The sequence below is a fragment of the Thalia democratica genome, chromosome 2 (assembly GCF_965202585.1).
Source record: "Thalia democratica chromosome 2, ktThaDemo2.hap1.1, whole genome shotgun sequence".
NCBI lineage: Eukaryota > Metazoa > Chordata > Thaliacea > Salpida > Salpidae > Thalia > Thalia democratica.
In genome coordinates, this window is record NC_139166.1 from 36,378,532 (window position 1) to 36,399,331 (window position 20,800).

General features: G+C 24.2%; 1 protein-coding gene across 6 annotated transcripts in view; it reads right to left on the reverse strand.

Moving 5' to 3' along the window:
- Positions 1–20,128: 20,128 nt before the first annotated feature.
- The window catches only part of LOC145850026 (DCC-interacting protein 13-alpha-like), a 38,355-nt gene continuing 37,683 nt past the window's right edge, over positions 20,129–20,800 (reverse strand). For 5 of the 6 annotated variants that reach the window (XM_082955167.1, XM_082955171.1, XM_082955170.1 and 2 more), the window contains one exon: positions 20,129–20,570. In XM_082955167.1, the coding sequence (XP_082811293.1) occupies positions 20,499–20,570 (72 nt within the window). In that variant the 3' untranslated portion in view covers positions 20,129–20,498. The remainder of the gene's footprint in view (positions 20,571–20,800) is intronic. The other variant, XM_082955169.1, reaches the window with a different exon arrangement.

Here is a 20,800-nt window from a genome sequence, read left to right on the forward strand (position 1 = left end):
ATTTATTCTAAAAAATCATTTAGACCCTTAAAAAAAGATGAGTTGCATAAGCAGAGCTATTTAGAAAACAACATTAACAAAATAAGTTTTTAGTGATGATTAACTTTCTTATTACAAGCATGTTTATATTAACTTTTGTGACTTTTTTCAAAAACCCTGACTTATGTTTTTTGTTTTGTTTTTTCTGGCTTTGTGGCAACCCTGTATTTAAGTTAAGGGCATGAGAGTACAACATTTTTTTATTACAAAAATTAACATTGGCTTTTATTTCAAAGCTTATTACTGTAAGGTACTTTTTACAAATCAAAAAAAAAATCAAATAACTTCTGAGATATAACAAGTTTTGTAAAAAAAATCTGATACAACTGTATAAAATCAAAAGTCTTCAAAGTGGATTTTCTAGTAGTTTTGAAAAATTTACTAAAAATCTACCTACTCTAAATTTTTAGCAAATTGTTCATTATTATGATTTAAATTTATGTTCAACAGAAACAGTTTACTGATTTAAAAGTTTAATTATGAATTAACAAACTTGAAAAACATTTTTTTGTAAGTTTAGTACAATTGTATTATTTTATACTTTTTTAATTTATAAATAAGGTTGTTTGCTATAACTTATAAATATTTGTTTTCAGTAAACAAAGGTAAAAAATGAGTATAGAGTGCTGTTGTCTTATTTCTACATAAAAGTCTTTTCTTTTTATAATTTAGCAGAAAATTGAACTGAAGGTAAAGTAGTTTGGGCCTGGGAAAAAAAATTAAAGGTTTCAAAAACTCAGGATGACTAAGAACAGTTTTTGGTCACATAGAATAGTGTTTTTGACTAAAAGAGTGCAAATCCTGGTTAATATTAAAAACATAAATTTGTAAACATAAATATTAAAAATCCAAAAAAACTAAAAACAGTATAATTGTATCTTGAACTTGGGTTGTAAGTTGTACTTAGATTAGCTATTAAAGCTTTCTTTTATATACATACGTATTATAATAATTAAAAAAACTGACATGAAAGGTTGTACTTCATAACAGATTTTCTTTATGAATTTTAAATTAAAAATCAGAAAATTTGAACTAAGCATTCTATAATTTAGTAGTTATTAATTATTTTGTACTTTTTAAAGGCAATCCAATAGATTAAATATAATTCTTTGTTTCTTAAGTAGATGATATTCTCGCTTTGTAAACTACATTTGTATCAAAAATTTATTATCCAAGGGGCATAGATTCTTAGAGAAGCAGTTACAGGATGATAAGTTATTAAACAATTGTAATGAAAATAGTTAAACTCTATTAAGTTCAGTTTGGATTTGATGAAATATCCATCACTATAAGTTTCATTATTATTGAAGTTTATTGTCAAATGAAGGACCTAGGAATTAAAACCTAAGCCACTTTAACTCAAAGACACTAACATAAAAAGAAAAAACAAATTACAGTGTTAAAATAAACATAAAACTTATACAAGGTACAAACTAAAAAAACTCAAACTTTTATAACTAAAACATTCTAACTATTCCTAAGTTATTAATTTCCAATTATGTATTCCAAAACCATAGTTTTTTGAAATAAGCACCTCTTGTCAAAATTTTTCAGAATCTGGCTCGAAATTCTAGGAACTACCTTGAAGATATAAGTCAACCACTCTTCATCAAACAACAAATTTCAAAATAGCACCTATTTTTAACTTAAGCTAGAAATTTTCATCTTGTAGAATATTGATCTTAACAATAATTTGTTATTCATCATGTTTACAAAGGTTTACCACACAAATTTAGTTAAAAGTACTTCAAACATGTGGTAGCAACAATTTATAAATCTAGCTTACAAATAAACTGAGCATCCAATAATTTTAGAATCTTAAGCCCCAAGCACATTAACAATAGACCGGCCAAAAAATCAAAATTAAAAAGTACCTAAGATCTATAAGGGGAAGGTGTTGCTTACAAATCAAACTACCACTAAACTAGATACCACAAACTAAATTAATGGTAAAAGAGATGAACAAAACTAATTATAAATTTTACTGGTAAATATTTTAGTTAAATATTTTTTTTTAAACTTTAATCAAAAATGTTCAAGATTTTTGCAAGATACTAATTCATTTAGAAGTTTGTTCCTTGACTTTTACCAAACAATAGAAAAAAAAATTTTGCCAACCAACATTGTTGAAATGATATATGCAGTTATATTTTCTATTATTACCTCTGAGTGAGTAATTTTTTTTTTATAAGGTTTAAAAAAGTTTGTGAATTAATAGTAGTTTCATTGAAAATTAGTTTAAAAAAAGTAATAAGATCAAATTCAAGTCTTCTGTGCTCCAAAGTTTTTATATCAAGCTTTCTTAGTCTGTCTATGAAAGACGTATATGAAAAGTTCAGTTTCGATTTGATCTTAACCTTGATCCATCACTATAAGTATAACTACATCATTTGAAGTATTCAACATATTTTGATTTGTCTCCTTATGTGCTGGTGCATTATTAAAAGTGGAAAAATTTTATAAAATAAAACTTATTAAGTTTGATACCACATACAAGTATTTTAATCAAAAAGTTCACAGCTTAAACTTAAATTATCAGTGAAATTATGAAAAACTATGTTTCTTTTATATGTATATTGGGGTGCTTAAAAAAAGGCAAACTTTGAATTTTTAGAGTTTTTATATTTGGCAAATATCACAAAAACTACCTGTGCAAAATCCTAAATGACTTGAATAAACTTTCATGCTAGCAGTTTTCAATTTTCTTAAAACCACCCTAATGTAAACCTGTATGGGACCCAGAAAATGTGGCTATGTATTAAATGTGACATGTATCATTAAAAATCCTGTGCAAAATTGATTTTAGGTTATTTTTAACATTTTCTGTAAGTTCTAATGAATTTACTTTTTAAATCAAATTGTGCCTCCATGAAATTTTCTTTAAATCTTCTTAAATTGTGCTCAATGTGTTTTTGTGATAATTTCCTTAGTTTTAACAAGTTTTGGTTAAAAACTTTAAAGTTGCATTTTTGGGGTATCATACAATTTGCATCAAATAATTTTTCTAAGGTTTATTGTTTACAAAGAATGAAACATTTATTTCAAATAATTGACGATCAAGCCTTGAGGGAGAGACTGACTGTTTTTTTTGTTTATTTTTTGTATAAAATTTTTATTTATTTTTTTTCTAAATTCCTTCCAACAGAATTTTCTAAATATATCAAGGAACATTTCCTGAAAATTTGAGGTAGTTATCTCAAAAAACGTAGGAGAAGATAGATTTTTAGTAAAATAGTCTATTTTTGCCGTTTTAATTTGCGCCTCCCATAAGGAACCTATTGTTGGCTCCGACTTTGACCAACTATATCTCAAAAATTATTTTGAATTTTTTAAATCTGTAAAAAGTATCTTGTAGCTTAGTAAAAACTATATAAAATAAGATCAAAAACCAAAAAAGGGTGTTTACCCCCCTATGCCCTTAATTCAATAGAGTTTTAAGATGAACAGGAATTTTTTTTTTATAAACAGTAGATTAGTATCCTTTTTTCATCTGAGTAGGTATTTATTTTTTTTTTTTTGAGTAGGGGTTTATAAACTGGGTATAATAGTATTGGTTTAGTCTAGTTTGTAGAAAGTCGTAATATATATATTTTTTCTGTTTGTAGTTTGTTAGTGTATTAGTAAACAATTATATTTCATAGTCTACATATTATAAGTGTAAATAAAATAATTAATCTCTAAATATATTTTTGCTAGAAAACAAAGAAAGTTAAAAGTTTAAATTATGAGCTAAAATCACTGATAATATTTTAAATTAGTAATAGGTTGACATATTTTATTATTAATAGTGTTTTTAAACTTATTTATTGTTATTTATTTATTTTTCAAAAATAATAAACTTATTTACTATTTTCAGTTTTTTGTGGTTGTTTACATTATTATTTTGGTAAAGTAAAACTCATATATTTAGAAATTTATCCTAGTTTGTAAAAAAAAAGATAGTTTTAATTAAAAGGATACATCTATTTTATACTTTTTATTTAGTTTAAGCAAATTTTTTATGGATACAGCTTTATTTTATTTATTTATTTTCAATGTTATTGCTTTATTTTACCGTTACTTATTTTTTGATAAGTTAATATAAGTTGGTAGTGGAGTCCAAATTCTTAAACACACTTAAAAAAAAAAAAAACTTCAAATTTATAAATATATATTTTTTTTTCTTTTTTAAATCATATAAAATGTTAATTTATTTGCAAAATTCTGGATGAATTTAAAAACTTCAGATAGAAACATAACCTTTTAATGTAAAGTTAGATATATATTTTATGTGTATATGATGTTAGGTATATGTGTGTATAAAAATTCTTTAATTTTTTTGTATATACATTTTTTATTAGAAAAATATTTAATGTTGTAAAGTTTAATAGTCTCATTTTTCATAGAGCTTTTTGTTTTAAAGTTTAAATTTTTCTTCTTTTTCCTTTTTAGCTCATTATAGTATTGATTAAGTTTGGGTATGCAACTCATGACGAGAGGTCTTTTTGCTAACCAGGTTATTGAACCAAATTGAATTTATTTTCGTTTTTCTTCAATAAAAAACTAACTTATTACCAGTTGAAATATTAGTTACAGCAGGGGCACCCTGTATATAACATTATTTGCAGGAACTTTTTTCTATTATATGATATTTAATATATATTTACTACCAGGTCCAAATTTTTACAATGTGCTTTAAAAAAAGTAAAGACATCGGTAAAGTACTTACTTTAAGAGGTACGCAGACGCACCCGCAAAAGGTACGCACTAAAAATTTAATTTTTTTAAAACTATTTAACATTGGTTTTAGGAAACTTATTAAAGACTTATTATTTATACACGATTTCCAGCTCTTATCAGAGACGAATACAAGCTCTTTAAAGCAAAGATAGAAAACTGTAACTACTAGTGACATTTTAATTATGTTTAGCATTTTAACTATATCAAAACTTTTTCGTTAAGTAAAAACAAATATTCTATTTATAATAACTTGTACTTGATTAATACTAAAATAAAAAAAATAAAAAATTAGATTTAAAATAAGTTGAGTCAAATCAAAATTTGATTAAACTTGTACCAAAACTGTTTGAAAAAGGTTAGATTTTTTTTTAGAAGGTAAAAAAAAAATGCAACTATTTTAAAAAAATGAAATTCTAAATTTTATCAAACTTAATTTAGATAAAATAGTTTTTTAACTTTAAACTAGAGACCTTTTTGATTTTTATAAATAAATAAACAATATAAGATAGTTTTCAAACTTGATTCATTAATTTTTGTTAGGAAAAAACCTAACGTAGCGAGCGGTACAAGATTTAACGAAACAACTATATTACAAAAACTAATTAAATAACTAAACACAAGTTTAATTAACAAAAGTATTTCTTAAATTAAAACAAAATAAATTTAATTATTATATTATGTTTTTACACATTAAAGGTAGTACCAGTTTAATCACTGAATCATAAAATAAATGAAATCAATTAATAATAACAATATATAGCATAAATTCTTTAGAAATATTTTTTTTCTATTCTTTTAAATGTTAACAATGTAAATCAAAGAAAATATCAGCGAAAATTATTTTACAACGTCGAAGTTTGGATTTTTGTGAGCAGAGAGACAAACTCAAGTTAACATAAAGTTTTGATTATACTATGTCAATCTTTAGACCACGATTAAGCCCAACTAATACAGTATAAGAATAAGTTAGTTTTTAAAATATATATCTGCACTCTGCACTAAAAGCGATTAAAAAGTGTAATAGTAAACGACTATAGAAAATATCTAATTAAAATAAACAGTTGAATCTACGATTAGGTAATGATTTTAACTCGGATACTAGTTTAAATATATGTTGTAAACCAGTAAAGAATAAGCTTAAATCTATTTAAGTGTACATCTATATCAAGACTTCAGTCGGGGCACACACACTTAACTGTAATCAAAGCAGGCAATATATACACCTATTTGGGCACGACTGTATTTTATAACACTTTATTTTTCATTTGAATGTTGTTAGAAGAGTTTTGGTGCACATTTTGTTTATAATTTATTAAGTAAATATATTATTCAGATTTTTAGTTTTACTTTGTTTCTTTTTTCGTTTGTTTTATTTGTTGATGATTAATTTTTTTTCATTAGAAAGTAATATATTGTAAAAGCTGGTTGTGTCGATAACCAAAAGATTTTTTCTTACATAAGGTCTTTAGACCAAATTTTTTGAGCGTTTTATATCGCTAGATAAACAAAAGTATAAAGCATAAGCTTCAGCCAATTTTTTGAGTTTAATAATATTGAAATACAAAAACTAACAAACAATCTTAAATATACCACTCTTTGATTTATTTAGAAAAAAAATATTTTTTTTCAGAAACTTAGCCTCAATAATACTTCAACCTTTTTTGTTTAGAAACAGCTTTTACCTATGCTGTGACTCATACTTGTTTTGTAAACTAAAGATTATTTTTCAAGCGTAACTACTACATTGTATAATTGACTTGAATTTAGCAAAACATAATATTTTATCTAATGTAGTTAAAGAATGCTATTAAACACGAATTATTGCATAAATTGTTGTAAAGAAATCTATTTTGTCTTTATTTAAACATAAATAACATATAAAACTAGTTATGCTGCTTTGGTATCAACGCTTTTTATTACTTACAAAAAAATATTTCAATACTACTAACAAATTAAGTATAAAGAAATAACTAAAAATGAACAAAAAGTAAAAACTTTAATGCTTTTATCTAATTACTCTAAATCGACTACTATAAAATTTTTCTGTTTGTTCAGGAATCGCCTCCCGCATTCAACTAGCAGTTTGTCTAAAGAACGAATTATAAACAAAAACCTCTTTAGTAAAGCAAACATATTACTTTTAGTAACCTGAAAAATAAATCTTCTTTTTCTTCATACGGGAGTTGCTTTAAAATAGTTGCATTTTTATTTCTATCTGCTGATAAAAAAATTATCTTTTATTTAAAACAGTTTTAGAACAGGATAATTAAGCTTTGGTCAAATAAACATATTTTAAACTTAATTATTTTTTGTTATTGTTTAGTTTTAGTCAAATACAAGTTTTCATAATAAGAATAATTTTAATTTGTTTGACGATAAAGTTTTGATATAGTTAATATGTAAAGCGTAGTTAAAATTTTACTAGTAGTTACAGTTTTCTATCTTTGCTTTAAAGAGCTTGTATTCGTCTCTGATAATACCTGTATAAAGTTTATAATATTAGTTTTTAATAATTTATCCAAAACCAAAAAAAAATTGTACGTACCTTACGCGGGTGTGTACCTCTTTAAGTGCGTACATTACTGATGTCTTTACTTTTTTAAAAGTACATTGGAGAAATTTGGACCTGTTAGTAGATATAAATTGAATATCATAAAAAATTTAAAAAAAGTTTCTGCAAAATATGTTGATCAAATTCTTTTGTATTACCTAACTAAATTAAAAACTAAAAAATAAATGCATATTTTCAAGGGAACAGGTCTAAATTACGCAAAGACAAAATTGCTCGAATTTATAAAATTACACAAAGATACTTTTGCACGAAGACCAGTTTGCACGCGGGCACAAAATTGCACGAGTTACAATTTTGCGCGGAAGGTCAATTTTGCACGAGTGACAGTTTTGCACAGAGGGTCAGTTTTGCACAATAAAATACTAACTTAAAATAATCAAATAAAAAATATATTAAAACCTTTATATTTAAAGAAAATAATAATAATAAGTATGTATTAGCGTAATTCATTTTAATTTAATTAGGTTTAAATTAATTTTACTTAATTTTTTTATTGAATTTATTTAGTTTTTTTAATTGAAATAAAATTATTTTCTTTAAAAACTAGTAAAAATTAAAAAAGTTTTTAGTAAAAATAAAACTAGAATTTTATATTTATAAAATAAACCTTATTAAAGAATAAACATGTATTTATGTAAATTAATTTAAGTTAAGATTATACTGAACTTCAACATGAAATAAAACAGGATTAAAAAATAAATAAATTATGTTTTTACATGGGTGGGTGTTAAAATTGCACAAGGGAACAAAATTGCTTGAAAATACTTTTACACAGCAAAAAACGAGCATGCAATCTAGTAAAACAATTAGATAAATTTAGAAAGGAGAAAATCTGTCTGATGAAATTTTTGTTGTGCATTGTATAGAAAGTTCTGTTATGGCTGTGTAGTTCCGTAAATTATACTTAAAATTATTGTTGTTGTTTTATATTAAAGTTTTAAATTAGATATTTAAAGTTGAAATTTTAATATTTCTTCAAATTATCTTACATTTACTTTATGTTCTGATTTTTTAAATACACTTTCAGTACATCTAAAACAGTATTTTTTTAAAATTGGTGTTGGATCAAGCTGTATTAGTTATAATTCAATACAACCAGTTGAACTTTAAACTATAAAATATCTTAAAGAAAATTAAAACCACTAAATAAAAAAATAGAAAATAAAAGTAGTAGCTATTACAAAATTTTTGTGCTCAATGCATTTTTTTATATCATAAATATATTTGTTTTAAGAATTAAAATAAGGCAAATTGAACTCATGTTTTAATTTATTTCGATTTTTAATAGCGTGTAAATTTTTAGTAGGTACTAGATACAAAGTCTTAAAGTAAAAAAAGAATTCTTTCTACTACAAACATTTAATGTAAATTTAAGATTTAGGCTCTATAGGGTGAAAAATAATGACATTTTGAGATTGTTTGATTGAAAATCTGGCAAGGTCTGCCAATTTCTTGTGATTTGTTTTTATATCTACAAAATCTAAGGATTCTAAAAATTTAAACATAGTTATATATCATTATTTTCTATTTTTCTAAACTTTATCTTAGTTGCATCACTATTTGCATTAGCTCTTAAGTTTATCCTGCTCTGTTTTTCCTCTTTATCTAATCCAGACTTGTGAAAAAGCACTGTCAGAAGAAAAAGGAGATACAAGCTTTTGACTAAAATGAAACCAACAAAATAATACAACAGCTACAATTAGTTAGTTTTTATTTTTAACAAAAAAAAAACTATTAATATCAACAATTTTTATTTATTTATCATATTTTAATAACGGTTAGAGTCTAATTTTATAATCTAGTTTTTATTTTTATTTATATAAAATTTTCTTGATTGATTTTTTGTTTAATTATTTAGTTTATTCATTTTGACTATTCTAATTATTATTATTTCTTTTAAGTTTGTTTAAATATTTAATTCATTTACTTTGACTTTTTTTATTAAATTTTATTTTGGACTTTTATTTAATGTATTTATTATTTAACTTATTAACTTTTTTTTTTATAAATCTTATTTGTTTTTTGATTTAAAAATAATTAATTAATTGATTAGTTAATTAATTTTTTTAATTCTGACTTTTTTATTATGTTGTTTTAATCTACTTAACATTTAATTTATTACATTTTACTTGAATTTAAAAAAAATACATTTTATTTAGTTATTTATTATTTATATTATTTTTTTTTATTTGATTTGTTATTTTCTACATAATTTAATTTTAACTTGAATTTTTTTGTTTTTTTATTTTTTCTAATTATTTAGTTATCAACTTTTTTAATTCCGACATTTTTATTATTCTTAAATATTAAATAAATTTTTTTCGTGCAAAAGAGTCATCTCGTGCAATTTTTTCCCCTCGTGCAAAAATGTCTACGCGCAATTTTGATCCGTTCCTGGGCAGGATACAAAACCCGTGCAAAATTAACCCTCTGTGCAAAATTGTCTACGTGCAATTTTGTGCTCTCGTGCAAATTAGTCTTCGTGCAAAAGTATCTTCGTGCAATTTGTCCCCTCGTGCAATTTTGTACGCTCGCGTAATTTAGACAGCTACCCTATTTAAAGACCTTAAAAATGCAATAAACTATTTGATACAAAATTATATAAAAGTTTGTCACCATTCTCTTATGAGTTTAGGTTATAGACCACTCTTTAACAAACTAAAATATTTACTCTTTCTTATTAAAAAAAATTAATCAAAAATTTAAAACTTAACTACTTGTTGTATTTATGTTTAAACTAAGTCTACACCATTTAAACGATTATTATGGTTTTTAAAACTAACGGTTTTAAGTGATATATTATAAACTTTACGATCTTCTGAAATTTACCATTAAAAACACCGATATTTGCTTTTTCAAACTAAAAGCAGTTACCAAATCATTTTAACACAAAAAATTCTTTACAAAAACCGTTTAAATTATGTACACTTGTTGCTAAATGTATAGTCTAGTTCTAGTATATAATTTGTTTTTATTTTTTAAACTAAAGTATTAAAAATATTACGACCGTCTAAACTCTAAACTATGGGAACGGGTCTAAATTGCGCGAAGACAAAATTGCACGAGGTTACTAAATTGCACGTGGGGACTAAATTGCACGAGAACAAAATTGCACGAGTGTACAAAATTGCACGAAGATACTTTTGCACGAAGACTAGTTTGCACGCAGGCACAAAATTGCACGAAGGGACAAAATTGCACGAAGACTAATTTGCACGGAAGCTCAATTTTGCACGAGTTACAATTTTGCACGGAAGGTCAATTTTGCACGACAGACAGTTTTGCACCGAGGGTCAATTTTGCACAAATAGTAATAACTTAAAATAACTAAATAAAAAATATATAAAAACCTTTATATTTTATAAAAAAAAATAAAATAAGCATGTATTAGTGTAGTTAGTTTTAAGTTATTTAGGTTTATATTTGTTTTATTCATTTTTTAATTTATTTAGCTTTTTTTAAATTGAAACTAAATTATTGTGTTTAAAAACTTATAAAAAATTTAAAAAGTTTTTAATAAAAATAAAAATAGGGTTTTATTTTAATAAAAATATCCCTTATTAAAGAATCAACATGTATTGATGTAAACTTGAATTAAATTAAAATTATATAAACTTTTATATAAAATAAAACAAAATAAAAAAATAAAATAAAAAAATAATATTTACATGGGTAGGTGTTAAAATTGCACGAGCGTACAAAATTGCACGAGGGGACAAAATTGCACGAAGATACTTTTGCCTAGAAATAACGAGCATGCAAAACAGTGAATCAATTAAATAAATTAGGAAGGAGAAAATCCGTCTGATGAAATATTTATTGTGCATTGTGTAGAAAATTCTATTACGGCTGTGTACTTCCATAAATTATACTTAAAATTGTTTTTTTTTTTTAAACCTTTTAAACATAATTTATCTATCATTATTTTCTATTTGTCTAAACTTTATCTTAGTTGCATTAGTATTTGCACGCGTTTTGCTCTAATTATATCTTTCTCCTGCTCTGTTTTTTCTCTTTATCTAACCCAGACTTGCGCAAAAGCACTGGCAGAAGAAATGTTCTTCTTACTTTTTTAGAAGAAAAAGGAGATACAAGCTTTTGACTAAAATAAGACAAACAAAATAATACAACAGCTAGAATTACTTAATTTCTATTTTTAACAAAAAAAAAATTATTAGTATAAACAAAACTCTTTTTGGTAGTAATATTTTAATAACGGTTAGAAACTAATTTTATAATCTATTTTTGTTTTTATTTTTATAAATTTTTCTTTGATTGATTTTTGTTTATTATTTAATTTGTTAATTTAGAATTTTTTAATTTTTAGTATTTCTTTTAAACTTTTCTAATTATTTATTTCATTTATTTTAACTTTTTTTAATAATTTTATTAACTTTTGTTTTGGACTCTTATTTTATGTATTTATTATTAAATTTATTAATTTTTATAAATCTTATTTATTTTTTGATTTTTCAAATTTTATTTACCATTTAGTTATTTGATTTTTTAAATTCTGACTTTTTTATTATTTACTTTAATCTATTTAACATTTAATATTTATTTTTTTCTGAGAAATAACTTTTTTTAACTTAAAAATATCATTTTTTTATTTTTTTATTTACTAAACTTTTTTTTTATTAATTTTTATTTATTTATTTAATATTAATTTACTTATTTTATTTTTAATTGTTTTTTTTAATTTTTACTTAATATTTTTTACTTATTTTTTTTTTTTTTTAATATTTTAGTATTTTTCTATTATTTAGTTATATATTTTTTTATTTCTGATTTTTTTTAAAATATATTATATACATTTTTTCGTGCAAAAGAGTTTTCTCGTGCAATTTTGTACCCTCGTGCAAAAATGTCTACGCGCAATTTTGACCCGTCTCTGGGTAGGAAACAAAACTCGTGCAAAATTGACCCTCCGTGCTAAATTGTCACTCGTGCAAAAATGACCCTTCGTGCATAAGTGTCTGCGTGCATCATTGTCTGCTCGTGCAAAAATGTACCCTCGTGCAAAAGTGTCTTCGTGCAAAAGTGAACCTTCGTGCAATTTTGTCTACGTGCAATTTTATCTTCGTGCAATTTTGTGCTCTCGTGCAAATCAGTCTTCGTGCAAGAGTATCTTCGTGCAATTTTGTGTTTTCGTGCAATTTTGTCCCCTCGTGCAATTTTGTACGCTCGCGCAATTTAGACAGCTACCCCTAAACTATACCTCTAAAATACATCTACAAATCCTTTTTTAAATTATAAACCATTACTAAAACTATTATAAACCAAAAATTTCTTTACAAGTATCGTTTAAATGTCGTACACATTTAGTTTAACAAACAGTCTAGTTCTAGTATATAAATTATTATTTTTTCATTAATGTATAAAAATTTCGCGTTCGTCTGAACTTATTATTGAAAAACACCTACTTTTTCCGTAAAAACATCTGCATTCGCTTTTCCAAAGTAAGCAATTACCAAAATAATTATAAGCCATGACCAAAAGCATTTTAACACAAAAAATTTATTTACCAAAACCGTTCAAACTTTGCACACATGTAGTGAAATGTATAGGCTAGTATATAATTCACTTTTATTGTTTAAATTAATGTATAAAATTTTTATGATTGTCTGAATTTTGTTTTTTAAAACTACAAGCTATGTTTAGATCTGAACTTTATGTTAAAAACTAATTTTATCTATAAACCTAATGGTGTGTCTAATGATGCTTTTGCTTTCACCGTTAGTACGGCTACTCGACCAGTACGCCACGTTGAGGCCAGTATCTTGTACTGGGTTAACATTTTTTATAGTGGTTTATCACTTATGTTTATTACCGTCCTATATTCCAATATTTTTGCTTAAATTCATAATTTACCTCCATTATCTCTACTTGGAGCAAGGAAGATGAAAATATCGACTGCATTTTTAGCAGCCACGTCATTCGATATTTGCTGACTTAGTAATATTATATTGGTCTGAACCACACAAGAAACAAAATTTTGATAATTTGTTCTTTATGTCATACGGTCCTCAATATCTTAATATATCTTCAGCCATCAATAACTTGATTCTATTGTAATATTAAACTCTAGTGAATTTATTGTTTATAGTAAAGTAGTCTTAAGCATACTTAAATTACGTTTAAAGATGAATCTTCATCATTTCAAAGACTTAAACACTTATTTTGTTTTAATCTGATTTGATGTCTTTTGGAACTACAAATATTATTTATTTTGTTTTCTGATTTTGTTTTTTGTGTTATTTCGTCGTCTTTGTTGCCAACTAATATCCATCCATTTTTAGTTTATTCACAATAAAAAACTTTAAACTGTTTTTATCGTCCTTAAAAACTGAAACAACCCTTTTGGCTATAGTTATCTTTGCGTTAACTTTGATGAGTCATTTACCGTTTCGTATACTCCTTCGTATTTTGTCACTTTCTGTAAAATAAACGTCTTTTGACAGCTTTACTATTAAAAACGTATTTATAACTTTATCATGTAGCAATTTTCCAGGTTCTAATCTTTTAAACTGCTTGTGACATATATAAATACTTTCTATTATCTTCGACTACGCTAATAAGAACTTTAGTTTCTTTAAGCAGATACAATCTTCTTAAATTTTTCTTTGTTAGATTAGGGCTTGTTTTGTTCCAATCTATGATTTATATTAGTTGCTTTTTTTCTACTATTGCACCAATCTGAGCTTTGTATGTGTGTTGGTAAAACCCTTTTGTTAGGTTTTTCCCTCTTTTTTATTTTTTGAACTAGTATCCCATTTATCATCTACGTTGAACTCGTTTTTTTTTTCGGTATCTTTGTCAATTCAGTTATATTAATATCTTGGTTGGAAATATAATTTTCTTGGTCTTTGTCACAAATTGTTCTTATTTTTCTCAAATAACCATGTTAGCTCTACCTTGTATACTATTTAAGACATCACACTTAAAATAAAAACATTAAAAATTAGGTTAAAATAGTCAATCAAATAAAACTTTTGTATACTTTCAAATATATATCAACATTAAAAAAGACAAGCACGTCTAAACGAAAATTTGTTTAAGCATTTTTTTATACGACATTCATTTTAAATAAAGAAGAATATATAAGTTTTTTCATTACAGAATTTAAACACAAAACCAAATTATTAACCATTATTCTTTTAGTATATTCAAATAAGAATTTAATAAAATAATGATATATATTAACCTGCCAACTAGGTACGTATTTTTGAACAAAAGCGTGTACCCAACCGGCAGTGCGTACCTTTGAAATTTTGGTTTTCTCTATTGTATATATTAATCCTAAAGCAAACAGGTTAAAAGCCATAAAGGTTTACAAATGGCTATTAAGATTTAACAATCGACCGACGGAGAGTTATTACTTATATTACGCGAAGCTGGTTATTATCTGACTCCTAGCGCGTTATAAATATATCGGTGATGTTATTTAAATGCTTAGAATTGACTTAGTTAAGTTATTTAGCTAAGTCGACTTATTGAAATGTGAGTTAAGCTTAGACTATAATTTAATTCTTAGCCTAATTGAACAGTTAGATTGTTAGAATGCTTAAACTAATTGTATATAAGAAATCGAGCTCTAGAAATAAAAGCTGTATCATGATGAATATAATCTGCGATAAACACATTAACAAAACATAGCAAACTATACAAATAACTACTTCAATTCAGAGGTTCATACAACAAACAGTCGCCTTCGTACAAGGAGTACGAGGCGAACACAACCTTTTAAGCACGATATGATAATATTACAAAGATAAAACTAGACTGGCCCAAAAACTCGCGTTTTACTTAACTTAAGCATTTTTAATTTTGAGAGAAAAGGAAGAAAAGAACAGTGCTAGCTGTTACAAAGGCATAATCCCCAAAAATAAAATAAATCATCATAAAAACAAAACATATTTGGTGAAAGATATTAGATACCTTGAGTATTTATTTAATTTATTTATATGTGGTATTTACTTATGTATGTAATTTGTTTTTAGCCCAAAAAGTTTTTGTTATCTATTTCAATTTACTTGTACCTTTAAAATTTACATAGTACATATAAATACGTAATGATTAACTTTAAATACATAAACATTTATGAAAACGTTGATCATACTTTTATTTTGATTATTCATAAAAGCTAGTTTGCAATTACAAAATTTATAAAATAAAAAACAACAAAAAGTATCTGCAAAACCTAAACGACAAGGTACTTTAACATACATGTTTTCAAATGCATCTAGTTTCAAATAAATCTCAATTTAAATAAATGTTTTTTCATTTCGTTTATATTGCTTTTTTGTACGCTTTTTACATTTATGTTGCAATCATGGGGTGTGTTAATGTCAATTGCACTGTTAGTTAATTTTGTTTATTAAAGTTTTGTTTTAGATTTTTATATGCTTTTTACATTTATGTTTCAATCATTAGGTGTGTAAATGTCAATTGCATTGTTCATTATTTTCGTTAATCAAAATTTTGCATGACTTTCTCAGTTTTTTATTCCTATGTAATAAATATGGGATATGCATATTTAAATTGCGCTGTTCGTTACTTCCGTTAAATACCTTTGCTTTCAATATTGTATGTGATACATAGTTTGTTAGTTCAATTATTATGGGCTATGCAAATTGTTGGTTCCTTAAAAACTTCTGCATTTCTAATTAATACAGTATAATTTATCTTTAAATATAGTACTTTTGTATCACTACTTTAAGGTATGTTTTTTTAAACTTCTCATATAAAATAGCAATTTGAACACAGCGTTTTATAGCTAAAAAGTGCGTACCATACCGGCAGTACATACCTAGGAAGTGTGTACTTATATGGCACGTTACTGTAAAAATTGTTTTTTTTTTTGAATTGGGGTTTATTGGGTTTGTGCTAAAGCCCAAAGAAAAATGAGTAACTTTGGCTTTTTTATTTACATAAACATAACTTGAAATTTAATTACAACTTTATACTATCATTTACAAAGTTCTCCTTTGAATATGCTTAACTGCCTAGTGCTCTTGTTTTTTATATAAACTTAAAATTTTTGAGTTTTTAGCTTTTTTGATTTTTTTGTTTTGAATATGAATCATTTTCATAAAATCAAAATAGTTTTCTTGATTCGTCAAATAAATTTTATTTTAAGAAAATATAAATCTACTGAGCAACTAAATTTTTTTCTTTTCCATATAAAAACAAACGCCAATTTAATATATTAAAAAAATTTGTTACTAAAACTGAGAAAACACAAAAGGGTCGACAAATGTTTTTGAGTTTTAGTATTAATTTAAAAATATTTAGATTAGCTTTTTTACTTAGCTTAGAAAATATTTTTACCAAGAAGAAGACCATAGTTAAAGACCAAAACTGAAAAAACTAACACTTGTCAATATCTAAAAAAATATTAGGTTATATAAAACAAGAACACTGAGCAGTTAAGTTTATTCAATAAAAAGTGGTTCAATGAAAACAGTAAAAAATTGTAGTTATTTTTCGACTTATCTTACTTTTTATAAAAATTCCTTTTCTATGGGATCCAGCATAAGCTAAAGAAACCCTAGCTCAAAAAATAACAATATTTTTTTAAACCTTTTCATTGAGCTTATAAATTTTGTAAAAAATTATTTAAAGAACAAGAAAGTTGTTAAAAGTTGAAGTCGTTAAGTCATTTTATTTTAATTTTCCCACTGTTTAAAAATGGTTGTCATCTTTTTTATAACATACATAAAACTTGTTTCAATATCTTTAATATGATATAAAAAAGGTACAACTTTTTGAAAACACTTAAAAATTTTGTTTTTATTTTACCTTAAGCTAAACTGTAAAAACTAGGACATAGAAAGTTTTTAGTATCAATAAATCGTTTAATTGATTTTAGTACTATTCTGCTAGATAATAAATATCTTTAAAGAAAGATAATAAAATAAATAAACCTATTGCGCTATTAAAGATGTAACATTTTTTCTTTAGTAAAAGTCAATTTACGTTAAAACAAAAATATCATTTATTAAAACCTTATTGTGCTTTAGTACTTAAGATATTATTTTTGTTAACAGCAAAACAGTTTTATTAATTTGTTTGTAAAACTAAAAAGTGGTTTCTTTTTCGTGTTAAATACTATAGGCAAAAAGTTTTAAGTAAAACATTAAACTATATCTCGTTTATAAATTTACTATAAATGTTAAACTAAGAAAATAACAGAATGTTATTAGTCTTATGAATTTTTTGTTAAAATACAAACTGTAATTTGATTTCCTGAAGGGATTTTGTTGTGTTCAAAAACTATTTGGAAGTTTAGATTACTATATTTTTCATTTTATTTAACTCATATACTTAAAACTTTTGGAATTGTATCTTTAATTCTTTGTCAAAAGTTAAATGAAATTTAAAACAGTTTTGAAGATTTTAAAAATTACAACGAAATTAAGAAGTTATTATAAAAGGTTTCAAAAGCTTGTTTAAATTAAATTGAAAACGAAAGTAATGTAGTGTCAGTAGAGTTACTTTTTACTTCTGTTTTTAGCTTAGGTTTTTATTTTTTAGTTAGCATTGATTTTAAACTTTAAAGCTCACCTCGAGCGTACTTCTTAAGAACTTTGAAATTAATATCAACGTTTTAGTTTTGACACGATATACATTAATGCAAGTGATCGAAATTTATCGTTAAAATTAAGTGATCGTTTGTGTTTTCCTTTGTGATCAGTAATTCTTAGAAACATATGATGCGATGTTTTTCCTATGTAGGAGATGCCTTAGTCTACAGTGCAGGTATACTTCTATATGATTTTACTAAAAATAATTGTAAACATTTGCTTTTAAAGCTAAAATATTTAGAAACTTTTTTGGTTACATATTTTTGTTCTCAATTTAGTTTGAAAAGCTTGCTTATATATATATTATAGTAAAAAAATGCCGCTCAATATATTTGGTCTTAGGAACTGGTGCACAAAGAACCTTTCGCTTATCAAGTCGCACACAACGGACACCTTTTAATTTCTTGTCCAGGACACCTTGCCTAATTACGTCAAAGTTAAATTTTTACATTAAAAAAAAAAGGTTTTGTGTATTATCAACTTTTGATATAAAATGAAGATAAGGTTCGAAATGCTCCAAGAATATAAACTTATAAAAATAAATATATACTGATCTAAAGTTGCAAATTGAATAAAAATTGTAAATATTCAAAATATGTTATATTCGTGTTATAAAAAGGCTTAATGGGTTGAATAGTACAAAAAATCTATAAGAGTACGAAAATTGCAAAAGTTATCTATGAAAAAATCAGTGATTTTTTTAAAACTATAGATAAATTATTTTTTTAATAAATTTTTTTACGAATTTATAAATGGTAAGAATGATGTAGTTTTAATCAATTTTATAAAGTTGATTTCATAATATTTTTTCTAGGTTGTTAGCTAATCGAACTAGATTTTAAATATTTTAGATGAAAAAATTAGAATAAAAATGATGTCCTTTTTAGTTATAATAATAATTATGCACTTTTAACGAAGATAAAGGTGTGTACATTACGTAAATTACATACTTTATATATCATACAGCTTAAACATAAATTTTCTCTTTTTAGATTACGTAAGAGCTTAATTTTAAAGTTAAAATACAAAAAAAAAATCTGTGCACAGTCAAGTTTTTTTATTATGTAAAGCTTTCAATGTATGCTTATTTATAATAACGTTATTTTATAACAGTTTTAAAAGTATTTTCTATTTAAAGTTCGATTAATAAAATTCTTATTGCTACTGCTATTAAAAAAAAATTTGACGTATTTATGGAAGAATTATAGCAATTAAAAATATTTAAATAAGTTACCTAAAGTAAGAACAAAATTATAATCTAAATCTTGGTTTCTCAAAGTGATTTTATAATATAAGGGGGCCACAAAATACAAAGGGCACCCTTAATTTGAAACTTATACTAGATATTCTTGAGTTAATTATGAAGAACAAAAAAAAAAGGTCTTAGGCGTATTTAAAGCAGTCTTTTGAGAAATCTTAATAAAGGGGATCATAGCTTTTTTAATTTCTTTACAGAGGGCGTTAAAAAAAAAACTTGATCTAAATAGTATTTTTTCTCAGAATACGAGACTATTTAATGAAATAAACACTTCATAACTACATTTTCTTTATTTTGCTGTTCATTTTTTTTATCAGAAATTTATTGACAACTTGGAAACCAAGATTCTTATGATGTTACTTTCTAAAATTAAGTCAAAAAAACACGAAAAGTAAACTTAATATTTTATGTTTACTATGCTGTAAAATGTATGTGTATGTTATTATGTATGTGTTGCAGCTATTTATTTTTATTTTGAACTAACAAGTAATTTTAACAATATAAATAAGAACTCAAGTTAAAAAATCAGTTTATTACTTGTAATTCATTATTAACTAGTAAACCTTTTAATGATAGAAAAGTTTTAGATTATTATCATCTTAAACATTTATTTACCTATGTTTTGTAACTACATAGAGAAAAGAATTTCATAAGAGTGTATAACATTTACTAAGTCTTAAAAAATAATATTTTATTATAGATTTAAAACTTATAATTTTTTTTGTAAAAACAGAGGCTGCAAGTTTAGTTATAGTAAACCATAGACTGCTTGTTCTTTAAATTCATAAGTTTATTATGCACCAAAAATTCAAATAATTACAAAATTAATATTCAATGCAAACAGAAAACTATATATTTTGAACTTAATACAACAATAAGTTTGTTTATAAAAATAAATCGTGCACAAGTTTTATATATTCACAAAAACTAAATAAAAACTGAAAATTTCTGTGCAAAAAGAACATTAGATACATATATTTTTTAGTTTAAAACAATAAACTATTTTAATGAAAGCAAAGTAGCTTTTTTATTTATTAAAAACATAGCTAATAAAATTATAAAACACTTTTTGTTCGTAGTAAACTTTTAATTTTATATTGTACAAACTTATAGTTTCTTTATTTTTTAATATATACACTACCAAAATTTTAAAGAGAATTTAATTTCTCTGAATAAAAACAATTTTTTGTTTAAAAAGCTTTAGAAAAAACATTAGTGAATACTTCTAAAAAAGACAGTCATTAAAAATTAAACACAAAAAACAAATAGACTTGTTATCAAATCTAAAACCATAAAAATGAAGAAAATAAATAAATAGAACAAATTAGTTTTCATTGTCTGATTTTTGTTCTCTCGCTATCAAATCTTTTTGTGTCTTAGCGTTTTCAAATTCTAGCTGTAGCAAAAAGTATTGAAAGGGTTTTTCAAAAATTTTGCAATCAGTATAAAATAACAAAAAAAAAACACTTTTATCTAAGTATCAAGTTTATTGTGACGACAGTTTTTAAAAGTTTTCGGATAAAAGAATTTTTATATTACAACACAATTCAAAACTAACTTACTAAAAAAAGAGAAACTTAATCAGTTCGATAACATATTTAATCTAGTATGAAATATACATAAATC